This window comes from Eurytemora carolleeae, unplaced genomic scaffold (genome assembly GCF_000591075.1).
Source record: "Eurytemora carolleeae unplaced genomic scaffold, Eaff_2.0 scaffold14, whole genome shotgun sequence".
Classification (NCBI taxonomy): domain Eukaryota; kingdom Metazoa; phylum Arthropoda; class Copepoda; order Calanoida; family Temoridae; genus Eurytemora; species Eurytemora carolleeae.
In genome coordinates, this window is record NW_019396079.1 from 225,642 (window position 1) to 252,550 (window position 26,909).

Consider the following 26,909-nt stretch of genomic DNA (forward strand, 5'->3'; position numbering starts at 1 on the left):
TTTTGTTTGAATAATCGGAATAAGATAAGATAAGATAAGATAACGTTTATTGCTAAAATAAATGTATCTGTATACAGATAACTATTTTTGTGTCAGTCATTTTGAGTCTAGTAGAAATATTTTTTACTGGAAATAAATGCACTAAACAAGTTATCTGAGTGTTTGTGTTTTCACATAATATGGAGCATGTGAATAAGTTAACCCGGTGTTGGGTTGTCGGTCAGTTTAATCCGGGAGCTCACAAAGACACGTCCGGTCAGCTCGGATAACTACACTACACTATAGCAGCACCCTTCACTATTTAAAGCACGCGTTATATTTTTGAAATACTTCTCGGTTTATTTTGGTTAGCAAATCATGAAATTAAACTGATAAGACTTCTTACAAAATCATATTTGAATGACTGAAACACTCGCGTAAAGTTTATCGTCTAAAAAATATTTTACCTGGAAGAAGACGACCTTCAATGTCAGCTGCGCTTCCCTTTTTTACTTTCTCAATAATAGCGCCGTACTTGTTGCTGGGCAGCAGGTTTCCACCAATTATCTAAAAAATAAATTTGCATTTTGAAATTCTAAATCAATTTGTTTCCAACCCTGACTATGCAAAACTTTATGTAAACATAATAATTGTGAATACCTAAATCCAAAACTTGATTTACCTTGACAACTTTTAAAATTAATATTCAGATAAACGAAGGATTTACTTAGAGCTTCGAATAAACAATATTCATGGAAGTGATAAATAGATGATGGAAACCATTTCAGGGTTGCAGGATTCAGGAAGAGAGACACAGTGTGGTTCCATTCAGGGAGGGTCAAAGGTTGATCACAGTGGAAGAATAGGAATGGTTCGAAAAAAGGAAGAGAGGATGCACAGTGGTTCAAAAGGAGGGGGAGGGCGGGCCACAGTGGTCGCAAAGTCAGAAAGGAAGGGAATGAAGACATGAGAGGATTTCAAGAAAGGGAAATAAAAGGCTGAGGGGTTCGAAAGTGAGGGAATTATGCAATATAATTAATTCCCGTGCACTTGTATATCTTTCTTCAAATTATTTGTTAAAGTTGCGGCGGGGCAATGTTGGTCAAATTTGGAAACCGAAAACAAAATAAAAAAAACTAAATTTTCTGGATTTCAAGTTTGAATTTTAATGAAGTTTAATAAAGATTTACGATTTTAAGCAATTTTAAACCACTGGGGAGGGGGGACGTGGGAAGGAGGGGACAGAATAACAGAATATCCTACTTTGAGTCCTATACTAGCTTGTATATCTGAAGGATAGGTTTGTGGGAAGTTTTGAAGACGAATATGAGCAACCATCCTGGACCCAGCAGCACCACCCTGTAACCCCTGAAATAAACATGTAGAAGATTTATAACAATATTCAAAAAAAATTTAATCTTCGAAACTTAAATTTTAATAAATAGGAAAACTCAAAACAATAAAATGTTATGCAAATAACTGTTAAAAATGCAAATCTCTTACATTTGATATATATTTATATGTATTTACCACATTTAAATGTGTGCTATATGTTTGAAATATTGAAGATCCAAGATATCCAGGACCAGAGTTAAAAAATAGGAGGAGTAGAAGAATGAGATATCCTTAATCCCGATCGGTTAATTAGTCTGGAGATTAAATAAAGAGGAGAACAAGCATTATTTAATCTGGAGATTAAGAAAAAGAGTGGATCAAGCATTAATCCCAATATCCACCATTCAAAAGTTCCCAGCTCTGGTTAAACCTGCGGCGCGTGGTTCAACTACTTTTTATTAAATCCATGGTCTTTGATTTTAAAGCTGAAAAGATTAGAAAATTGATTTTGATTTTACAGGGTTTATTTCCATAGTGTGAATATCTGTAGAAATTTCAAATTTTTTATTTGGTTTGGTGCCAACACATTGGTTCACTGCCAACACTTTTTATTTTGTTTTCCTTCACAGCGTTTTATAAAGATAATGAAGTCAATATCTTTTTGTTTGAATAAGATCTCAGTCCTGAAGATAAACATGAAAACCTTTCCAATAAATCATTGAGATATTTTTTCCTTTTCCATCTTTCAGGGCTCGTCATGTCAAGAAATATAAGCACTGCATGCAGAAATATACATGAATCATATATTTCTGATAAATGAGAAATATATACACTGCAGGAATATACATGAATTATATTCCTGATAAAGGAGAAATATAAGCACTGCAGGAATATACATGAATTATATCACTGATAAAGGAGAAATATAAGCACTGCAGGAATATACATGAATTATATTACTGATAAAGGAGAAATATAAGCACTGCAGGAATATACATGAATTATATTACTGATAAATGAGAAATATAAGCACTGCAGGAATATACATGAATTATGTATTACTGATAAATGAGAAATATAAGCACTGCAGGAATATACATTAATTATATTACTGATAAATGACAAATATAAGCACTGCAGGAATATACATTAATTATATTACTGATAAATGAGAAATATAAACACTGCAGGAATATACATGAATTATATTACTGATAAATGAGAAATATAAACACTGCAGGAATATATACATGAATTATATCACTGATAAATGAGAAATATAAACAAACAATAACTTTAAATTTATATTAAACACATTTGATTTAAAGTAATTAAGTTTTTACCACAAACTCTTATTTTATAATCCCTATATCTTTGCAACTTGATGTAGTAGACCTTAGATTTTTCAAGCAATGCATTCTTTAAGATCAAATAATGTTACACCATCAGGCTAGATTGTGGCTAGATTTATTTTTTACTTTTCAAACATTGCTCGTTTATTAAATATTAGTTTTTGATGCATTTTTATATACAATCCACCAACTATAAACAAATCTTTGTGAAGTATTTATATTAATCTATAATCTTAAAACTATATATTTCCTGTCTTTTCTATTTTCTTCTTTTCTATTCTATAATCTTAGAAAGATCTACTATAAACTATTCTATTCTACAATCTTAGAAAGATCTACTATAATCTATTCTATTCTACAATCTTAGAAAGATCTACTATAATCTATTCTATTCTACAATCTTAGAAAGATCTACTATAATCTATTCTATTCTACAATCTTAGAAATATAATCTATTCTATTCTACAATCTTAGAAAGATCTACTATAATCTATTCTATTCTATAATCTTAGAAAGATCTACTATAATCTATTCTATTCTATTCTATTCTACTCTCTTCTATAATCTTAGAAACATCTACTAAATTATATTATATTCTATTCTATTCTACAATCTTAAAAAGATCTACTAAATTTCATTCTATTCTGTTCTATTCTATTCTATTCCATTCTATTTTAATCTATTCTATTCTATTCTATTCTATCCTATTCTTTTCTCTTCTATACTTTAAATAATCATAGATAGAAGTATTTATTTTAAACTTTAGTATAAAGAGATCTTATCTATTTCTTGATCTTTAAAGGATTTGAAATACCACATTATCTAAACAAAACTGCTGAAGCTTCCTTTTTTGATCCACACTATTTCTGTCTGATCAAAAAAGTGCATTCTAAAGCAGACAGTTTATACCATACCTATTATACATTCATGGATGGAATAAGGTATTTTAATAAAACTTCTTCAACCAACTGATATTTAGAATTCAAATATCTAGTCAAACAAATATCTAGACAAAACAAAAATATGTATCAAAAAATTAATGATTTTCCAGACTCAATAAGATTTGATTTTCAAATTATTCAAAATTATAGCAATTAGTTCTTATGATTATATGTAAAAATTGATCATTAAATATTGAAAACATGTAGGATTTCAATTCAATCTCAAATTTATGTTAATTTAAAATAAAATTTGTGAAAATAAAATTGTGGATTTATTTCCTGAATCTGCTAATATTAGATTCATGCTTTTTATCGCAAGGTTTTCCTGTATATATAAAAAACTCATAGTTTGGAACTATACTGCAAACAACGTTGTTTCATTTAACAATGAGAAAGGCTGAAAAGATATCTCAACAAGAAATAAATGACTGTTTAAGATTTTTATGAACTCCAAGACGTAAATCATAAGACAGATAAAACTGTCAGGGGAGTCAGGCCCCGGGTGGGTTTGTTTGTTTCGTAAACTTTTATTTCTTTTTTACTTCACTACAACTAGACTTTATATTCACAGTGTACACAGATAGGGCATATTTCTTTAAACCCTACTTTGCTAATGTGGTTCTGTGATAAGACCAAATTGATCGAGAGCTGGAAACTCTTGTGTTCGCTTTATCTCAATATCCATTTTTAATTTTCTGCCTGATCCAATTATTTGGATATCCCAGCTAGGTTCCAACCAATGGAAGCTCTCTCACTAAGTGCGTGAAAAATCCCCGGCTTCCAATTGGCTGTTTGGGTTCTGAAAATTACACTCTGATTGGTTGCATTTTGGACATCTTCTTTTACATCAATTAAAGATTAAATTAATCTTTAGATTAGCAAAAAAGTGGAGATCAAGCATTAATTTCGATATCAATAATACAAGAGTTTCCAGCTCAGGTCAGATTAAGGAGTATCTTCCACAAATGGCTTAAAAAATATACTTCAAGAACACTCCTTCTCCAATTTGTGTAATTTCTGATATATTGTCTGATCTGTATTATCTCTGGTACATGTGTATATATTGTCATATCTGTATTATCTCTAGCTGGTATATGTACATATATTGTCTGATCTGTATTATCCCTGGTATATGTATATATATTGTCTGATCTGCATTATCTCTGGTATATGTATATATATTGTCTGATCTGTATTATCTCTGGTATATGTATATCGAATTTTTTTTTCTTCTAAATTCTTTTCCACGGGTCCTTCAGCTAGTATTACATACTTTACCCATTTTATGGGACTATATACATAATCTTAAGTCATTCTTAATTTGCATGTCCGCTTCTATGTCCGCTTCATATGTCCGCTTCATATGTCCACTTAATATGTCCGCTTCTATGTCCGCTTCTATGTCCGCTTCATATGTCCGCTTCTATGTCCGTTTCTATGTCCGCTTCTATGTCCGCTTCTATGTCCGCTTCTATGCCCGCTTCATATGTCCGCTTCTATGTCCGCTTATATGTCCGCTTCTATGTCCGCTTCTATGTCCGTTTTTATGTCCGCTTCTATGTCCGCTTCTATGTCCGCTTCTATGTCCGCTTTTATGTCCACTTCTATGTCCGCTTCATATGTCCGCTTCTATGTCCGCTTCATATGTCCGCTTCTTTGTCAAAAAAAGATAATGTCGTTTTTATCTAGAAAAGCCTTAGACGCGGGATACCTCATTAGTGCCAGGTACGAACAATTTTTTCTCCGATTTAGAGAGTAAAACATTAAATTAAAAGTTTGTCTAGATATCTAGTTTATAGTCTTTGAAATTATGCGATATCAAAACAAAAGTTTTACCATTACCTCTTTACCTTATTTTACGGAATTTTATCTTAAAAGAAAACTCAACTAAAGCTTTATTATAATATAACATTAACATTTCTTGAACTCAAACTGTACAAATTACAGCTGATGGCAATGAAGTATGCAAAGCCATCAAATAAATCTCATCAAGGTTGTCGGTTTTACATCTTGTATTTTGCGAAATTAACTCACTTTGGGTTGAAGCAAGTGCCACATACATTTTCCTGTCAGGTTCCTGAGTTTTTAAAAATAACAAGGAACTCATGGTAACTTTTCTCCCCTCCCCTTCTCCTAGAATGAAAAACATGGTAACTTTTCTCCCCTCCCCTCCTAGAATAAAAAGCCAATAGTAACGTTTCTCCCCTCCCTTCCTCCTAGAATAAGGAACCCATGGTTACTGTGTTCCCCTCCCCTCCTCCTAGAATAAGGACCCCATGGTTACTGTGTTCCCCTCCCCTCCTCCTAGAATAAGGACCCCATGGTTACTGTGTTCCCTTCCCGTCCTCCTAGAATAAGGAACCCATGGTTACTGTGTTTCCCTCCCCTCCTCCTAGAATAAGGAACCTATGGTTACTGTGTTCCCCTCCCCTCCTCCTAGAATAAGAAACCCATGGTTACTGTGTTCCCCTCCCCTCCTCCTAGAATAAGGAACCCATGGTTACTGTGTTCCCCTCCCCTCCTCCTAGAATAAGGAACCCATGGTTACTGTGTTCCCCTCCCCTCCTCCTAGAATAAGGAACCTATGGTTACTGTGTTCAACTCTCCTGCTTCTAGAATACTAATCCCTATAGTTGGAAAATAATTGCCGCAACAAGTAAAACTTGGAATATTTCTTGACACGGAACATGTATATTGTATAATATATAACCCCGAGAAATATGAAAACTTTTTATTGAAGTGTTGACAAATAATATTTGACCCACAAAGTTGGTGTAAAATGTTCATCCAACAATGTTTATGCGCTCAATCTTTTCTTCACTTTTGCCTAAAAAAGATTCAGCCATAAGTCAGCTGCTTTAAAAAAAAGAAAATAAAGAACTTTGTTCACTTCCGAAGGCCTAGAACAAAACCGGACAACAGTTCCTATGTCCTATTTGGTTGAATTAGTGACTGACTCTGAATTTACAAATCCGAGCAAGTTTTTGTTATTCTTATTTACATTCAAGTAAACAAGAGCAAAGTTGGAACTAACTTTTACCTTACACATAATTATGCTTTCTTGTTTACAGGGTATACTTAACACAACAACACTAATAGCAGGGGGGGGGGGGGGGGGGGAGGCAACCAGACAACCTTGATATCATCCTCTATTTAAAGCAGAGCTGCGGAATATATTGGAGTGTCCGTCACTGGTCCGTGTGTGTTTGTGTACAGTAAATCCCAGATATATGAATACATAGGAAGAGTTTTTTTTTATAATATCGAATTTCATATTTAAGATTAAATGCCGCGAAAAAATGAGTTTAATATTAATACATCAATTGCATTCATATCTCAGGGCTTTTTTTTCATTTTTCTATTTTGATCAAAAATACCTTTATTTACTTTCAGGCATCTTATGGTATACTTTTATTTTTAAATTTTAACTCTAAAAACAAACATAGAAGCGACTTGCAGTCTCATTGAAGAAAAAATAAGTTAGGTTTAATAAACTGGATAAACATTGACACAAGCTTTTTAGATTTGGTGTTGTCAAACTACAGTCTATTTTAAAACTGATTAATAATGTATCCGTGATACTGTTTATAGGAAAGTAGAAACATTTGTGGTTGATGATTTATTTACACGCTTTTAATGGAAAATAAAGCTAGTTATTTTTTTTATAATTTAGTATATTCGAACCTGCCCAGAGTGGTCAGATAAAATATTTAGTTTTTTCTATTTTCAATTTAAAAACTGGTTTAAGAGGGAACAAAAAATAGAAAGGGTTTAAATTTAAAACAAAATAGACTATTTAAAAAAAAGTTTTCTTGAATTTTTGAAAATCTGATCGTTTTTTCTAGAAGAAATATAAATATAAACAAGAGCAATACACAGAGTTTTGAAAAATGTAAAGGACAGAAGATGACATTTATGAGAAATCACTGACGTTCGAATTTTTGACCTCGTGACTCTTCTAGTTTTGATTTTACGCTTTACATGGTTACATAATCTAGAAATTCAACATAATTTTGTTCTTCACAATAGGTTTTAAATATGAGGATTTTTGATGAATGTTATGAAAACATGACGTGAAAGGAATTGAGTCTTTGCCACCAACTCTGATTTTCTAATCCCAATATCCTTGCAACCCAATGTCGTGGACCCTTGACATTTCAAACTATGAATTCTGTTAGATTAAGTAATCTGAGTTTGAAATATCAAAGGTTTACAACATCGAGTTCTAAAGATATTGTGGTTTAAATATTTGATTTTGTTCCAAAGACTCAATTCCTTTACTTGAATTTGATGTGGATTGTTAATTAAACGCCAAATCGACAGAACCAAGGTTATAATGCAAGGAAAGTTAATTGCAGTTGCGTATACTCAGCGTACATATTGAAACCAGTTCTCTCTGGGCAGAATTTGTAAACAAGAATAGATGCATCAGTGTTCGCTTAGTATTCGAGGAGGTTAAAAGAATTAAATTTTGATAATTTTGATAATTCACATAGTTTTTTCTAAGACCAGAATATTTTATTGATTTTTCATGTGAAAGATGGATCCCATGTCAGGATTCGACATCCGTCTTGTGCTTACATTATCGCCCAGAGACAGTACACTGCAGTACAAAAGATGCGTAAACCTCTGAAATAACTTTCCTTGCATTATAACCTTGGACAGAACGATGTAGAAAATTAATAAAAAAATTGTTTAACCCTGATTTCCCAGTAGAAAATGTTTAACCCTGATTTCCTATTAGAAAATGTTGACCCTGATTTCCCAGTAGAAAATATTTAACCCTCATTTCAGAGTAGAAAATGTTTAACCCTGATTTCCCTGTAGAAAATGGGTATCGGAAAAAGAGTCGGCAATCCGGAATTTTAAGAAGAAACACAATGGTCTGCATTGCAGAGGCAGAACTATATACAGAGCTAGACTAAACATAGACACAACATAAACTGCATAGTATCTAAAAGATGTCTTCGTATTGCACAATTCTATTGGTCTCATTGTAACTAATTTTCAGCTAGCACTGGACGGTCTACTTCTAGTCTTCATCAAGCCTATGTATTGTATATAAATATTAAATACTCTCTGCAACGTTTAATTATAAAGGGTTTGGTTTCACTAAATGGATCATTCTTTATATTTCCTACATTGAAACCAGGAAAATTGATAAAATCTGAAATCACCAAGTTTTTAAAAGTAATTTTAAAAATATTTTGCTTTATCAATCTGTCCAAAATATGATTATTCTAGGTTGTTAATTTTTCCCCTAATGTTTTTCTATACTTTCTATACAGATCTTTGTTATTTACAGTTTAGGTCAGTCCTACCGATATCAGGAGGAGGAATTGGAATAAAATATAAAGTGAAAATATATGTTTTTATGAATTATTTTCTGTTAATTTTTATTCAATATGATAGACTATTAACTCCTTTATATTCTAGCAATACATAAAGTAATATTCCTAAGAGAGATTGATGATACTTATAATAATAATATATCGATCTGGAATCTCTATTTTAGTCAACCATATATAGGACCTCCCCCTCCCCCTCCCCCCTTTCCTTCAGGTTCCTTAATATGGCCAGCGGACATTCAAACATTGAAGCAGGAGAGTTGAATAGTTTAATGGAAACAAGAGAGTTGAATAGTTTAATGGAAGCAGGAGAGTTGAATAGTTTAATGGAAGCAGGAGAGTTGAATAGATTAATGGAAGCAGGAGAGTTGAATAGATTAAAGGAAGCAGTAGAGTTAAATAGATTAATGGAAGCAGGAGAGTTGAATAGTTTAATGGAAGCAGGAGAGTTGAATAGATTAATGGAAGCAGGAGAGTTGAATAGATTAAAGGAAGCAGTATAGTTAAATAGATTAATGGAAGCAGGATAGTTGAATAGTTTAATGGAAGCAGGAGAGTTGAATAGTTGATGGAAGCAGGAGAGTTGAATTGTTTGATGGAAGCAGGAGAGTTGAATAGTTTAATGGAAGCAGGAGAATTGAATAGATTAATGGAAGCAGAAGAGTTGAATAGTTTAATGGAAACAAGAGAGTTGAATAGTTTAATGGAAGCAGGAGAGTTGAATAGTTTAATGGAAGCAGGAGAGTTGAATAGATTAAAGGAAGCAGGAGAGTTGAATAGTTTAATGGAAGCAGGAGAGTTGAATAGTTTAATGGAAACAGGAGAGTTGAATAGTTTAATTGAAGCAGGAGAGTTGAATAGTTTAATAGAAGCAGGCATTTTTGATTGCTTAATAAATGCAAAAAAAAATTAAGAACAGTAATTTTTAAAGTGTTTTGTTAAAAGTGACGTAACGCAGGATTTTATTATTATTTGTAATTGACGAAGAAACTGTTTTAGCAAATTTGAATGAACTTGTTTATCATGAAGTGTCTAGGTTAATTATATTTTTACACGCATTGATATTGTTGTACACAATTGGACCCCCTGCACTGTAGCAAATGTTGTATATTTTAACCAGCAATGTTTAAGAGTAAATAAAATACCTTCCTGTGTTATATTGCCTCTAGCTGGAGGAATATTACAAAAGGAATTATAATTACTCACCACAATCTTAATATTCTAATACTGACATTTTTACAACTTGATGTCGTACACGGTGTGTGGATCAAATAGTAAATATTTGAAATATCAAGAGTTTTTAACATTAGGATGCAAATATATAGTTATGAAAAAAGGTCATGTAAACACTACAGTACAATTCTGCAGTACACTTTTGCAGTACACTACTACAGTACTCTATCAATCTATTTATTACCTTGTTATTCCTGGGATCTCTATGATTACTGTCCTCACTACCAGTAAAACAGCTGGATGTATCTATACCAGAATCCCTAGAAATATAACAGTAAACAGCTGAATGTAACAATACCAGAATCCCTAGAAATATAACAGTAAACAGCTGGATGTATCTATACCAGAATCTCTAGAAATATAACAGTAAAAAGCTGGATGTATCTATACCAGAATCCCTAGAAATATAACAGTAAACAGCTGGATGTATCTTTACAAGAATCCCTAGAAATATACCAGTAAACAGCTGGATGTATCTATACCAGAATCCATAGAAATATAACAGTAAACAGCTGAATGTAACAATACAAGAATCCCTAGAAATATAACAGTAAACAGCTGAATGTAACAATACAAGAATCCCTAGAAATATAACAGTAAACAGCTAGATGTATCTATACCAGAAACCCTAGAAATATAACAGTAAACAGCTGGATGTAACAATACAAGAATCCCTAGAAATATACCAGTTAACAGCTGAATGTAACAATACAAGAATCCCTAGAAATATAACAGTAAACAGCTGGATGTATCTATACCAGAATCCCATAATGAGTTCAAATTGAAACAAAAGTGACTGTTCTCTAAAAGTAGAGCTAAATACTGGTTCCTCCTGTTGTTGTTAGTGCACATTCCCTTTAGGGTGAGTGAACGAGCTAAACGTATCAAAATGAAGAAATGTATAAATATTTAATGTTAAACTGTATTGATGGACCAGGGAAGGAATGAAGAATTCTAATTTTTCTTCGTGGATATGAAGTTAGGGAGCTCAAAACCAAGGAATTATTTTGCAATTAAAAAAATGAGGACTATAAGTATAAGTATCTAAAATAGAATTACTGAAAACTAACTACGAAATAAAAATGTTTTATAAATTTCATGATTTATAATTTTTATATAAAAAAACTCACGTCAGAACTAAGTAAATTACTATGAATTAGGCTATAATTACATTTAATACACGGTTTATTAAAGGAAAACATAATTTAACATGCAGAAAAAGTAACCTTTAATTTCAATACTTTGTATTTTATTAAGTTGGACCCATAATATTGTGGAAAAGGAATACGATATTTCTTTATTGTGATTATTATTTATTCTGCCACTTCTAGAAACAGCTGACAAACAGAGTGTTCTACAATTACAAGCTTTTTTATAGTCTGTCATCTTTGATCAAAAATGGTCTCTTATGTGGTCACTTGAAATTTCGCTGGTAGTCTCTTTACGCAATCTTATGTGGTCACTTGAAATAACGCTGGTAGTCTCTTTAAGCAATCTTATGTGGTCACTTGAAATTACAGTCTCTTTACGCAATCTTGTGTGGTCACTTGAAATTACGCTGGTAGTCTCTTTACGCAATCTTATGTGGTCACTTGAAATTTCGCTGGTAGTCTCTTTAAGCAATCTTATGTGGTCACTTGAAATTACGCTGGTAGTCTCTTTAAGCAATCTTATGTGGTCACTTGAAATTACTCTGGTAGTCTGTTTATGCAATCTTATGTGGTCACTTGAAATTACGCTAGTAGTCTATTTAAGCAATCTTATGTGGTCACTTGAAATTACTCTGGTAGTTTCTTTAAGCAATCTTATATGGTCACTTGAAATTACGCTGGTAGTCCCGTTAAGCAATCTTATGTGGTCATTTGAAATTACGCTGGTAGTCTCGTTAAGCAATCTTATGTGGTCTCTTGAAATTACTCTGGTAGTCTCTTTACGCAGTCTTATGTGGTCACTTGAAATAACGATGATAGTCTCTTAACGCAATCTTATGTGGTCACTTGAAATTACGGTGGTAGTCTCTTTACGCAATCTTATGTTGTCACTTGAAATTACGCTGGTAGTCTCTTTAAGCAATCATATGTGGTCACTTGAAATTACGCTTATAGTCTCTTTAAGTAATCTTATGTGGTCACTTGAAATTACGCTGGTAGTCTCTTTAAGCAATCTTATGTGGTCACTTGAAATTACGCTGGTAGTCTCTTTACGCAATCTTATGTGGTCACTTGAAATTAAGCAGGTAGTCTCTTTAAGCAATCTTATTTGGTCACTTGAAATTGCGGTGGTAGTCTCTTTACGCAATCTGGTGTGGTCACTTGAAATTACTCTGGTAGTCTCTTTACGCAATCTTATCTGGTCACTTGAAATTATGCTGGTAGTCTCTTTAAACAATCTTATGTGGTCACTTGAAATTATGCAGGTAGTCTCTTTAAGCAATCTTATGTGGTCACTTGAAATTACGCTGGTAGTCTCTTTACGCAATCTTATGTGGTCACTTGAAATTGCGGTGGTAGTCTCTTTACGCAATCTTATGTGGTCACTTGAAATTACTCTGGTAGTCTGTTTAAGCAATCTTATGTGTAGTATATTTCATGTTGCAAATAATTTACTATTATAGCTTTAAAAACAACTCATTAAGTGAAATGGGTCCGTTCAAGTTGGAATATTTAAAATCATTACTTGAGCAGTTCCTCAGTGTTACGTGTCACACCGTAGAAAGTGTATATTTGTCGATGAACTGCAGAGGTTAATAACATAACAGCTAGCATAGAATACTAATATTTAGTAGATATATTAAAAAGAAATATATATCATATTTTTGGAGGAAAATTAATCTAAATGCGATGAGTGACTTCGTGTAATGATATCAGTCTACAAAAAGAAAAATGTTATCAGTCAGAATTGTTTTTTAAACAAACCTTGCAGTACTATCCTGGCTCTCCTGCCTGTCCCAGTGAGGATGGTTTGGATGGATGGATCCTATATAAATACACACTATTATAAAATCATAAAAGGGACTGTTCAACTCATTTTTATAAAAAACATAAAAAAACTTTTGAATTTTTCGCAGAATCTGCTTGATCTCTTGATTTGAATATACGTAATATCTTTGGTTGGTTGGTTAGATCCAAGCTTCTGATTTGCTGTTCACGGGATATTGGCACTGTACGGGATATTGGCACTGTACGGGATATTGGCACTGTACGGGATATTGGCACTGTACGGGATATTGAATAAAGTTTATATTAATCTGTAAATTAACAACAGATCTTGATCAAACATTTAGCTTGATATTCTCAAAACAATATTTTCCACCTTTGGCTATTCAGTTGAATATTCGGAAAATATTTATGTGTATTTTGAAAAAGGTGTATGTATTGAATCCAGCACCTGGAGCTTGACCTTAATGTACCTGGAATCTGGATAGATAATATTTGTGTGTACCTGGAGCATGAGGTATACTGCGACCAGGAAAGGTTCCAACTGTCCAAGGATGGCGTTTTATCCGGCGCAGACCCTTAATATTTATATCATTGAAATCAAATCAAGATAAGAAAATATCAATATTTTCAATGGCTTTGATTTCCACCCATTTTATAATAATTTAATATAATATATAAATATATAGAAGGCCATGAAATGACCTCATGTAGTTTATAAAATCTAGTTTTTGTTTGACTGGATTGAAAATCAGTTAAACAAATTTCTTGATATCACGAAACTTCGTCCTAGTATTAAATTGTATACCTTGTTATACCTAATTTATTGAATAATAATTAATAATCTTGCTGATATCTCTTTATCTATCTATTTACATATATTAAAGAGGAACTAGGGGAACTACAGGAATTAGAGGAACTAGAGGAACTAGAGGAACTAGAGGAACTAGAGGAACTAGAGGAACTAGAGGAACTAGAGAAACTAGAGGAACTAGAGGAACCGCTACCTGGTCATGTAGAGTAAGCCAGCCTTCTGATAGATCTGCCTCACTCTCATAAATTTCATCTAAAAGTTAAATCAGATTATCAACATGTATTTAAAGTTAAATCAGCTGATTAACATGTGTACACAAATAAATCAGCTAATTAACATATTTTAAAAGTTAAATCAACTGATTACTATATTTTGGAAGCTAGATCAGCTGATAAAATATATTGACAGTTATATCAGTTGATTAACTTATATTGGAAGTTAAATTAACTGATTAACAAATCTGGAAAGTCAAATCAACTGATTAACAAATATTGGAAGTTGTATCATCTGATAAACATATTTAGGAAGTTAAATTAAATGATTAACATATATTGGAAGTTAAACAAGGTGATTATTAAAAGTTAAATCAGCTGCTTAACATATGTTGGAAGTTTAATCAGCTGATTCACATATATTGGAAGGTAAATCAGCTGATTTACAAGTATTACCAAACGGAACTAACCTGACAAATTTCCTGAGTCGAACCGAACAGTTTTTTTCCTACGTTCACGTAAAAGGGACGGGTCACGTGATCTAAAGTTTTGAACGTGAAAACCTGGACTTTTTCCTTTTAGATTAACGATATCAATACAGATTAACCGTTGGCCAAGTCAAATATTTTGGCGTAAATGCAAAAAAAAAGTTCGGCAAAAAAGTAGCTTAACAAAATTCTAGACTGGGCTGGCTACATTTTCATATTTTCCGTTGCAAAAGATGAATCATTAATTGTATGGATCCCTCATGAGGGTTCACTTACATTAGAGGTCGCACATGGAGCAGATTCATAAATCTTAGCTTTAAATATATTAGGATTGAATTGTGAATATAAATAATAAATAAAGTATGATTAAAAACCTAAATTTAAATAAAAATTTTAATCTTTGCTAGAGGAAGGAATGGCAAGAACAAAGTACCCCTTTCAAAAAATAAACGTACTAAAGTTTCTAATGCGTAATATTTGTAGAGTACATACAAACTAAACATATAATTATTGATCTCATCAGTCATGCAACATTATGTGAACCTAACCCTTTTTTATCAACTAAATTATTTATTTCTTGTTTAAAAACAAACTAATTTACTTCAGGTTTTCATAATAAATAATATTAATATACAAAAAAATAACAACATTAATAATAATAATAATAATAATAATAGTAATAATAATAATAATAATAATAATAATAATAATAATAATAATAATAATAATAATAATAATAATAATAATAATAATAATAAATAATAATAATGATAATAATAATAATAATAATAATAATAATAATAAAATAATAATAATAATAATAATTATAAAAATAAAAATAATAATAATAATAATAATCTAAATACTACTGATAATTATGATGATTAAGTTTAATGGTTTTCAAGTTTCCTAAGTTGCAATTCTCTTGAATGCCTGTAGGGACCACCACTAGTCTCTAATGGGTAACTATCACTAAACATTAAAATATAATATTATATATTAGCCATGGATAGTGAACAAGCTGTCAGTCATTTATAGTGCCACCCCCACATCAAAAAAAAATGTCTGAAAAGACAACTGTAACTGTTTAAAAGACAAAAAGAAGTATTTTTACTGAGTCCTAGTTCAACAATAAATCAAATAAACTGTTAAATCAATGTAAAATACACAATGATTGAAATATCAAATTTATCGCATAATTAAGTTATTAAAAACCCACATACGTTACGTATGTAAAATGATTGGATGATCGAAGAGAAAATGATCGTGGCATACGATTGTGCAATCAAATGACGTACTATTAAATGATAATGAAATAATTTTATGATCAAAAGATCGAATGATCAATGTTTATATGAGCAAATTATCGTATGATCAATTATGACCTTAGAATAAAATGATCTTATGATCAAATGATGGTAAGATCAAACTATCGTAATAGCCAATGATCAATTGTACATGCGAATTAATGACCATATAAATATGATCAGATGCAGAAATTTTGCGCGATCATTTTAAATCTTATTATTTACTTTCTTTCATTTCCAGTGACGTCATAATGTTTGTACTTTACGTCTAGATTGTAAAATGGTGGATGTTGAGAGAGGCGGGTATTTGATCAAAGTTAAGTTTAAACTTGTTTAATAACTTAAGTTTCAACAGTGTTTAACATATTGACCTTTATAATACGTCATGAAGTTCGCATCATAAACTGCTGGAAAGGATTAATACGTATAGTGTACAAGGTTAAAGGATACACTGTTCATGTGCTGGATGTACATAGATAACGATTACTAGGGTTACAGGATTTATTGTACAAGGATAGTAGATAAACAGTATATAGGATAAGGAAATTGATATTGATACAGGATGTGATTACAGAAAAATAAATTTAAGATAAAAAGATTAAAATGCAAATGAAGCAAAGGAAATATGATCATGTCAATACATTTTTTACAAAGTTTTCCTAACGATTACATTATAAAATTTAATTATAAAAGTTTTTTACCTAAGGAATCTGTCATTTATATCTTGGTTTGAAATATTGGTTCTGTAACTGGTTTCTAGGGGAGGCATACGGGATATCCTAGGATAGAATTTTTTTCGAATTTATAAAAACTTAATACACGTCCCAATAACCATGGAAATTCAAGGACGGGTTTAAATCCCAATATCTGATAAATGGCCTGGATTAGGCCTCGATTTAAGGTTAAAAAATGATCCCTACAATTGACGAAAAAACATAAGTTGGTTTTAAAGTCGTCATCTAACATAATTTTTATTGGGACACACTGTATTTTCTTAATATTTTATATTTTTACTTTAAATAACAGTAGCTTTAATAATATTCTCCCTATATCTTTGAAATCTGAATATGAATATAGTTGAAATATAAAGATTTAATTTGTCAGGTGTACAGATAAAAAGATTAAGAAATTAAAATTCCGGCGAGTAATAACAATTTTGAAAACTTAAAAATGTGATCGACTGTAATTAAGTTCTTGGATTATGGATATCTTATTTAAGGTTCTTAGGTGTGTACCTGGGTTCCCAGTCAGGTCTGAGCAACATGCTTGACTGGCGGCCATCTTGGAGTCCGCCATTTTGATAGTTTGGGCGGGAAAACAGCCCATGATGTTCTGACTGTACACAATCAGTAGATACAGAATAGTGCCTGAGCAGGTTTGGTGTTCTTGGTCTAAGAAGGTATGAGGAGCCGAAACGACGAGGTTGGGTCAGCTCGGTTCCAATGTGAAGATCGGGTAGGAGCTCAGTATCCGGCTCACCAGCATATCTTAACAGTCAACAAAATAAATACAAGAAAACAGAACAAGGCCTCCTTAACTATTTTGCGCTCTAATGCTTCCAGGTTTCATTTACATCCGTGAATTTAAAAGATTTATCTAAATCCGTAAAACTTGTAAAAAAAACTGTCGAGATTGTTCAATGAATCAAAGTTTAATTAAAATACCCGTTTATGCAAAACATTGAAAAGTCATCACTTTTGGTAATCATTTCAACAAAATTAAATTTTTTTAAGCCGAATAAATTTAAACTGAGAAGGAATTGAATACAAACTGTTAAATGTTTCTTAAAGAAGGGATAAGAATAAGATAATAAAATTGTAATAAAATAAAACATACAAATCAAAAGTTAGTTTTCTATTATTTGCAATAATAACTGCTTGATTTGTATTATGTTTATCCCAGTGTTTATGGCAAAAATTATATTTAAATAGTATATTTGCACTTGCTAACAGATGTAAATGTTATTGATAAAGTTTAGAATTAGACGGCTCTATATATTCTAGCCAGAGTAAAGAGAGTAAAAAAGATCTGTTAAGGGCTAGAATATGCGATATTTTCCATTGCATGTACAACTGGAGTACACGACCTCTAAAAAAACGTCTATATATATTGATATGTAATGATTCTTTGTTTACGAAATATTAAATCTTCAAAAATAGACTAAATTCAAAAATGTTATGTTTATGTTAAAGGTTAGATTATTTCTTTCAAAATTGTAAAAACCCCTGAAAGGATGGCATTCAAAAACCTTTTGTAAGAATATAGCATGTCGTGTTGGTGCGACTTTAGGCCTTCTTAGCCGAGCCCGTGAAGTTGATTCTAGCCTTTAATATGTCTCTTGACTCTATTTCATATCAAGCATTGCATGGTATTGTATTGTATTGTATTGTATTGTATTGTATTGTATTGCATTGCATTGTATTGTATTGTATTGTATTGTATTGTATTGTATTGTATTGTATTGTATTGTATTGTATTGTATTTTATTGTATTTTATTAATTGTATTGTATTGTATTGTATTGTATTGTATTGTATTGTATTTATTGTATTTATTGTATTGTATTGTATTGTATTGTATTGTATTGTATTGTATGTATTGTATTGTATTGTATTGTATTGTATTGTATTGTATTGTATTGTATTGTATTGTATTGCATTGCATTGTATTGTATTGTATTGTATTGTATTGTATTGCATTGCATTGTATTGCATTGCATTGTATTGTATTGTATTGTATTGTATTGTGTACAATACATACGCTGGGAAAACTATGACGACAGAGGAAAAAGGTCATAAAAAGCATCAACACAATTTTAAGATTGATTATTTTGAAATGTCACCAAAGATCCACAAAACAATGAAACCAATGTGTTTAAATTGAAACCTTGAAAAACCATTATATTTTCTTCCTCCCTTTCCAAGCTTGATTTATGGATATTAAAGAATAAAAGTATTAAATATATATCACAGCAATTCAAGTAGAAAAAGGAAGTACAAAGAAGGAGGAACATAAAAACATAATAATCTTTAAAAATTAAACCTAATTATAGATTGTTGTTGCTTGGACTGATTAAACGATTAAATGTTGGTTAAACAAAATTGATTTCATGAAATATATGTATCAAGGCCAGCTGTAGCATGTTGTTTATCTCAATCTCCAATCCTCCAACCCTACAATCCTCCAAATTCAAATATAAATGGAATTATCCCTCCTATGAATATCCTTCCATCCTCCAACCCCCACTATCATTTCAAGATACATTACCCCCATCCAATCCATCTTCCACCCTTCTCCCAAGATCCAAGCAATCCCCTGCCCTTCTCCCAAGATCCAATCCATCCCACACCCTTCTCCCAAGATCCAAGCAATCCCCTACCCTTCTCCCAAGATCCAACCCATCCCCCAGCCTCCTCCCAAGATCCAATACATCCCCCACCCTTCTCCCAAGATCCAATCCATTCCTACCACCCTTCTCCCAAGATCCAATACATCCCCCACCCTTCTCCCAAGATCCAATCCATTCCTACCACCCTCCTCCCAAGATCCAATAGATCCCCCACCCTTCTCCCAAGATCCAATCCATTCCTACCACCCTCCTCCCAAGATCCAATTCCTCCCCCTCCCCACAAAATCCAATCCGTCCTTCATCCTTCTGCCAAGATCCAATGCATTCTCCACCTTTCTCCCAAGATCCAATCCCTCCACTTCCTTCAATTCTAGCAATCACTCCAATGCCTTGAATCCTACATAGCCTCCAATTCTTTCATGTTTAAGACGTTTCGCCGATAACCAATAAAAAATAAAAGCAGTTGAGGTGTGTAAAGTTAAAATGGTAACCCAGAACCTTGGCACTTTTAACGGTGTCCAATAATGTCAGAAGGTATTACTTAATAACTTTTCTCATACTCGAAAAGAAAAAGGATAAGAATATTAGAGTTACCGTCCTGTTACTGTCCTTAAGCTATATCTAAAAACTCAAAAAAAAAAAACCTTATACCTGTCTGGTACAGAACTACTCCGCCCCCACGCCGCCAGTGTCGGGGGGCGTGGCTCATACTGCCGCCACAGTGGGAGGCCGCTCAGGCTAGCCAGTGTACAGACATCTTAAAAAAATATGCTTTTGAAAAGATTATTAAAATTGATTATATTAATTAGTCAACAGCTCTAGGTAAAGGGTGTTCCACGAAACATGACGGTTGGTAAATAGTTTTGAATGGCTTCTTCCATGTACTGTATTATATATAAAAGACTTTTAGAAGTTTTTTTTCTTCTACATGCTGTGACTACTGCCATAATATTTTATTATTTTTTTATTTGGTATCAAAAATGCAACTTTAACAACAAATTATGGAAGAAGGCATTTTAAACTATTCACCAACCGTCATGTTTCATGGAACCCCAGAGCCCGAATTTTAAAAGAGTATCGTTGAAGGAAACTTCTGAGTTTCCTTTTTGGGGTCTAACATTTGTGTAGATTTTGATTTAAGAGATTCGAAAAAAAATGGAGAAAATGAATAAACTAAATAAAATAATATTTCATAAAGTAAATATTGATATCCACAAAACTGCCTAACCTCATTTGTAAAACCCGGGTTCTAAAACTGGTTTTCACAACGATACCCTGTCTTAAGTTTTGGGCTCTGTAGCTAGATTGTAAAATGTACGTATCCGTAAATGTGTATGCATGTACGTCGTACAATTTTGGATTCAATAAACAGAAAAAATATTAAGAAAAATTATTAATATCATAAAAAAAATTCTTCGAAACTCAATTAATGCAGCTGACGAAAATGGTGTGAAAGGGTTAATTTATTATTTAATCCTTAAGGGACTGAATACATAACCTCTAGCGACCCTCAATTTACAGAGTGACATGTCTGATTTACAACGGTACCATTTACACCTTTATCGAGGAAGATATCGTGGTTATTTTGTCTGGAAAATTAATGAATTCTGAAAATTACCATGTTTCTCGCTGATTCCATTGAATCCGCAAATCAAATAAAGGGCAACTCAAAATAATGCCTTCAGTACATTTGAGAATTTATGATGACTAGGGTTTGGGGTGCTTCGTGCCCATCTTCTATTTAAAGTTTTAATTGTGACTTTATCTGTGAGCATCTTCTCTTTGTACAGTATAAAACAAAAACAAAAAAGTTTGCTAATTTCATAATATTTTTTTCACGCATTTTCAAAATTTTACAAAAATAAAAAACTTTTAAACACAAATTTTTAAAATTTTGATCATTCATAAACCATTCATGGGGTCACGTGAGGTCCCACGCAAAATTTGGCCCCGATCGGTTCAGCCGTTTTGACGTTTATTGGATACAAACAAACAGACAGAAAGACAAGCTAAATTTTTACATAGATGAAGGGCATAGTCTCGAATGAAAGTATGTTTCATTTTTAAGGCATGCTACAGTCTTTTTAAGTTTAAATGATAAAATAAAACCAATCAGGTCTTGTGTGGAACCTGACATGGTTCACGTAGCCTTTTTTAATAGCTCTAATGCTTCTCTGCATTATACATAATTTTTATAGTTTTAAAATGAATTAGGATTTGTGTCACAGCTGGTGTATAGTCTGATGAAGGAGAGATAGAAGTAAAGGGAATCTTTCCTTACTTATACATTATTTACAGGCTACAATCTACAATCTACAATCTACAGGCTACAATCTACAATCTACAATCTACAGACTACAATCTACAATCTACAATCTACAATCTACAATCTACAGACTACAATCTACAATCTACAAACTACAAACTACAATCTACAATCTATAATCTACAATCTACAGACTACAATCTACAATCTACAGACTGCAATCTACAATCTACAATCTACAATCTACAATCTACAGACTACAATCTACAATCTACAAACTACAAACTAAAATCTACAATCTATAATCTACAATCTACAGTCAATATTCCACAATCTACAATCTACAATCTACAATCTACAAACTACAATCTACAATCTACAATCTATAATCTACAGACTACAATTTACAATCTACAGTCAATATTCCACAATCTACAATCTATAATCTACAATATGCACTTTACAATCTCCAATCAAAAGTCTACAATATACAACCTACGAAGTAAAGTTTTCTATTATGTATAATATGATGTATAATACATATAAAAATCTACAATCTATATTCTATAAGCAACAATCTTCAGTTTACAATCTACCATCTACAATCTACCATCATACAATCTACCATCTACAATATACCATCTACAATATACCATCTGCAATATACCACCTACAATATACCATCTACAATCTAACATCTACAATCTCCCATTTACAATCTACCATCTACAATCTACCATCCAAAGTCTACAGTCTACATTCTTCAGTTTTCCAATCTGCAGTCAACAATCTTCCGACTACACCCAAAGATCTGCAATTCATTATTTTACAATCTGTGATCTACAATTTACCTTCTTCAATCTACACTGTGTGATCTATAATTTACTTTTTTTGGTCTACAACCTGCGATCTACTGTATACTGTGCTAGCTTGGGAACCCAGCTTTCCCATGAAACTAAGTAGTTTTACTGTAAAAAAGTCATCTTAAACATTTTTCAAATTTTTCAACCAAGCAAAAAACATTCCCATGGTTCTACCAAATTTCCAACCTAAAATTTGAAAGACTCGGTCAAGGGTTTCATGAGTTATGATCGGAGATACAATTGATACAAACAGACATATACCCAAACAAAGATTACTACAATCCATTAATTTTCCAACCCCGACCAGATTGAAAATACATATTTTTATTTACAAATAAGAAAAAGTTGGAAGGCGCCATTTTCTTTAAATCACCTGGCGCTCAGGCTTCAGGTGACAAAACTTGTAATTATAAAAACTATTAGAATCAGATCAGGTGATAAAACTTGTAATTATAAAAACTATTAGAATCAGATAAAACTTGTAATTATAAAAACTATTAGAATCAGATCAGGTGATAAAACTTGTAATTATAAAAACTATTAGAATCAGATGCTCAATATTAAAGAAACAAGGGAGAGAGTCCTTAATATTTCAATATTTATAGAAATATACAAGAAAAGTGCCATTTTTTATTAATTTCAATTCAAATTTTTATTTAATAATTATTAATTTTAGCTCTTCTAGTTCTGGTATTTATTGATGAAACGATAAAATAGAAATTTTAAAACAATATTAATATAATTAAATATGAGAGGAAAATAATGGATATAAATGGCGAATGTCTATAATCACAAATTTTAGCTGAAATAAATGAAATAAATATGTGTAGGCAAAACGTACAATTAACTGTTTACTGATAAAATAATAAAAGATGATAAAAAAGTAACTTAATTATTGTGAATAAAAAGATAGATTAAGAAAAAAGATTAATTTATTGATTATAGATTAAACAGATGAATAAATGAAGAATTAAGGAAAAAGAAAGTAAAATTCGTTTTTTTCGAGGCTTTATATCTTTGCAATCTGATAGCGACAACCCTTGATATTTCAAACTTTTACTTTTGGATCTAGCCAACCAAAGGTTGAGGTTTTCAGATCAAAATATTTGAGTTTGAGACAAAAAATGAAATGTTTTATGAAAAGAGTTCTTACCAATATCTTGAACTTGTTCTCACAATAGAATATGTTTGAGCAGAAGCAGTACACTGTTTACATAACTCTGACGTACACAGTTTCAAAGTTTTATTTTGTTTACAAATTGAATTAATGATTATTGATAAATCTACTAAGGTTAAATAAGCCAAGGTTGATATGCAAGCATTCTACATTTCTCTGAAAAATAAAAAATAAGAATCCTGAAATGTTTATAAAAGAATAAAGGTAGCAAGCGGCCTACTGTGACCCAATAAAGATACACCAGGAACCAAAATATCTTTGTTTACACAGAAAGTGTACTGCAGTTTCCAGGAGTGACGCACACACACTCAGTGCTACCATAGTCCAAATATCGTTTATATTCCTCCCAAAAACTGCAGTACAATCAATTTGTTAAGAAAAAACACAATAGGGTTCCTTGTGTATATTCCTTGCAATGAACTGTGTATATAATACAGATATATTTATGTATTTATTGATAACCAATACTTGAAGAAATCAAACCATTGTATTCTTTACTAAACCAGGATATATATATAACATAAATAGCTTCTAGAATTTATACATGGGGAAGGGGGGGGGGTTAAATATTGAATCGATGGAGACCTTTGGGGTAATTTCATGTGACATTCCATTTAATTAAATACCCGATTTACAACGGTATATTTTAAATCTTTGTCTGATAAGCGGGGAAGATATCGTCGGTTTTCTAGCTTGAAAAGTGTTTAATTCAGATAACTTTTTCTTTTGTTTCTTGAGCAATGAACGATTTTGTTCACAAAAACAGATTTTTCATAGATGATAGAGAAACGGATACTTTCTTGCATACGAAGCTGTCATTACTAACTAAGGGACTTCTCAATAAACATTTTTTTCGCTCACAATGAATTGATCAGTGTGCCCAGGGAGCTGATGAATTGATTAGTGTGCCCAGGGAGCTGATGAATTGATCAGTGTGCCCAGGGAGCTGATGAATTGATTAGTGTGCCCAGGGAGCTGATGAATTGATTAGTGTGCCCAGGGAGCTGATGAATTGATTAGTGTGCCCAGGGAGCTGATGAACTGATTAGTGTGCCCAGGGAGCTGATGAATTGATCAGTGTGCCCAGGGAGCTGATGAATTGATTAGTGTGCCCAGGGAGCTGATGAATTGATTAGTGTGCCCAGGGAGCTGATGAATTGATTAGTGTGCCCAGGGAGCTGATGAATTGATTAGTGTGCCCAGAGAGCTGATGAATTGATTAGTGTGCCCAGGGAGCTGATGAATTGATTAGTGTGCCCAGGGAGCTGATGAATATGATTTTTTGTTAAGCAAGTTAAATTTCAGAATTCATAGAAACAGAAAATGTATTTTTCTTGAAATATTAAAGGGACTTTAACGTAATTTTAAGCGACCCTCCATATCCCATTCACAAAGGTACCATACATGATTTAATTGTATATTCTGGTTTAAATTTTATATTCATGTTTTCTTTCTCAAAAACTAATTATTTTCATCTGTGGGTTCATTATAAAAGTGACTTGCTCGTATCATGCTTAAAACGCAATGTAGAAATTGTCAGAGTTAAACATTTTTAAAGAATGATTATCACGGGCAGCTGTAGTACATTTGAATTTACGAGCCGGGTCAATCTTTCCAGTCCCAGTTTGTACTGTACCTAGTTCCATTGACAGGACTAGCCGTCAGACTTCATGCTTCATATAGGTTGAATTTACTTTTACTAGAGGGGCAGATTTGAGTGTTATATATAATCTTATAATCTATAAGATTAATATTTCAAGGATATATATCGTTGTGAATCGGGCATGTCCTTAGATTACAATGAGAGTCCGTACCAGGTAAAGTTGAATATTAGAACGCATATATTGTTATGTTATCCAATCAGATTTGGTTCGTTTATTACTTCTCAATTTCTCATTCATACAAGACATCAAAGGCTTCACTATTCTGTGAACTGAATACTTCTGTAAGAATTTGATACGTTTGTAAATGGAAATGTATACTTGGGGAAATTTTCCTTATTTAACTTAAAATTACGATAAGTTAACTATTTGAAAATGGATGTGTAATGTAAAGTGAGAACCAGAAAACAATGAAATAGTAAGACGACATTACAGCAATTTTATGTTGTTACAAATGAAATAGTTTTACTGACACTTATTAAATCACTAATTTAGTGAAATGGGTCTGCTGTGTTTCATGACCATTGCACATTTTAAAGTTATGGCTTCATTCTATAAGTCGTCTTTCTATTTCAAAGTGTTCTGGTTACAACTGTATACATATTTAGCAGGATAGATTTTAGATTATAATTGTGGATATTTGGTGGATATTGGATACACTTTAGATCAGTATTTACGGATTATCGATGGATTTAGATCCGTAAACGGATATTTGTAGATATTGGATAGATTTTCGATTAGTTTTAAATGGGTTTTCAATAGATAGCAGTTTTGCATTGGGTTTTAATAGTTTTTTGATCGGTTATACATGGGGGTTGGATAGATTTTAGATAATTTTATCAATTTTGGATGGATTTAAGATCAATATATATAGATAACGGATATTGGATAGATTATATAGATGTTTGTATCGATGTTATATAGATTTTGTATCGCGCGGTATACATGGTTTTGGGATAGATTTCAGATAGGTATATATTTATATATAGGTATATATATATATATGTATATATAAAGACAATGGATAGATTTTTATTTATGTACATACATATATACATATGATTATTTTTATATTTGATAGATATGAAAAGATTATTTTAGATAAACATGTATATGGGATGATTTGTTCAGTATATATGGATATTAAATAGATATTGGATCGGTATTGATGGTTAAAGGTTAGATTTTAAATAGATAAATTTAGATATTGGATAGATTGTAGATAATTAAGTGTGTTTGGAAATCAGAAAGATTTTAAATCAGTATTAATAGATATATATTTATTTAAAAGATCAATGGTAGACATTTTCTAATGAATATAAGAATAAACATGTTCAGAATTGGTTAACTAAGGAATCATTATCTATGTTTATAAATAATTTAATATTCTTCTATTGTAAAACTGATTGATTTTTTCTAAATTCTTTAAAAAGCTATTTTTAAATCAAATCAATTATGATTATGATAAAATTTTCAAAGATTCAAAGAAATCGTTTGGTAATATGTTGTCTCAGAACTAGTCAGATGCATTAACTCTTTCCGGAAATCAATTTATTAATTATTAAAACTGACCCAGCAAAAACTAATAACAATAGCAATGATTTACCCTTATCTCAGTTAATCGTGATCTATTAAAATATACCCCGAAT

The 26,909-nt window shown here is 31.7% G+C and overlaps 2 protein-coding genes across 2 annotated transcripts in view; one reads left to right on the plus strand and one right to left on the minus strand.

The window, feature by feature from the left end:
• The window catches only part of LOC111715664 (regulating synaptic membrane exocytosis protein 1), a gene marked incomplete in the record, with an annotated part of 52,189 nt that extends 28,418 nt beyond the window's left edge, over nt 1-23,771 (minus strand). Inside the window, 12 exon segments of the mRNA XM_023491022.1 lie at nt 447-546; nt 1,243-1,347; nt 10,373-10,448; nt 13,104-13,164; nt 13,630-13,702; nt 14,132-14,190; nt 14,621-14,691; nt 15,548-15,610; nt 16,647-16,724; nt 17,181-17,432; nt 19,945-20,050; nt 23,576-23,771. Coding sequence (XP_023346790.1) covers nt 447-546; nt 1,243-1,347; nt 10,373-10,448; nt 13,104-13,164; nt 13,630-13,702; nt 14,132-14,190; nt 14,621-14,691; nt 15,548-15,610; nt 16,647-16,724; nt 17,181-17,209 — 715 coding nt within the window.
• On the plus strand, nt 17,347-19,667 carry LOC111715480 (early nodulin-75-like). The gene is made up of 2 exons (XM_023490812.1): nt 17,347-17,507; nt 19,073-19,667. Exons 1-2 carry the CDS (start codon nt 17,347-17,349, stop codon nt 19,665-19,667), a joined length of 756 nt encoding a protein of 251 aa, XP_023346580.1.
• Nucleotides 23,772-26,909: the final 3,138 nt, after the last annotated feature.

Bases quoted from the DNA above. Each gene is read 5' to 3' on its own strand.
- LOC111715480 (XM_023490812.1), top strand. From the start codon at position 17,347: ATGAGGAGCCGAAACGACGAGGTTGGGTCAGCTCGGTTCCAATGTGAA. The intron at 17,508-19,072 runs GTTTCATTTACA...ATATGTATCAAG, and splicing joins TTGCGCTCTAATGCTTCCAG to GCCAGCTGTAGCATGTTGTT.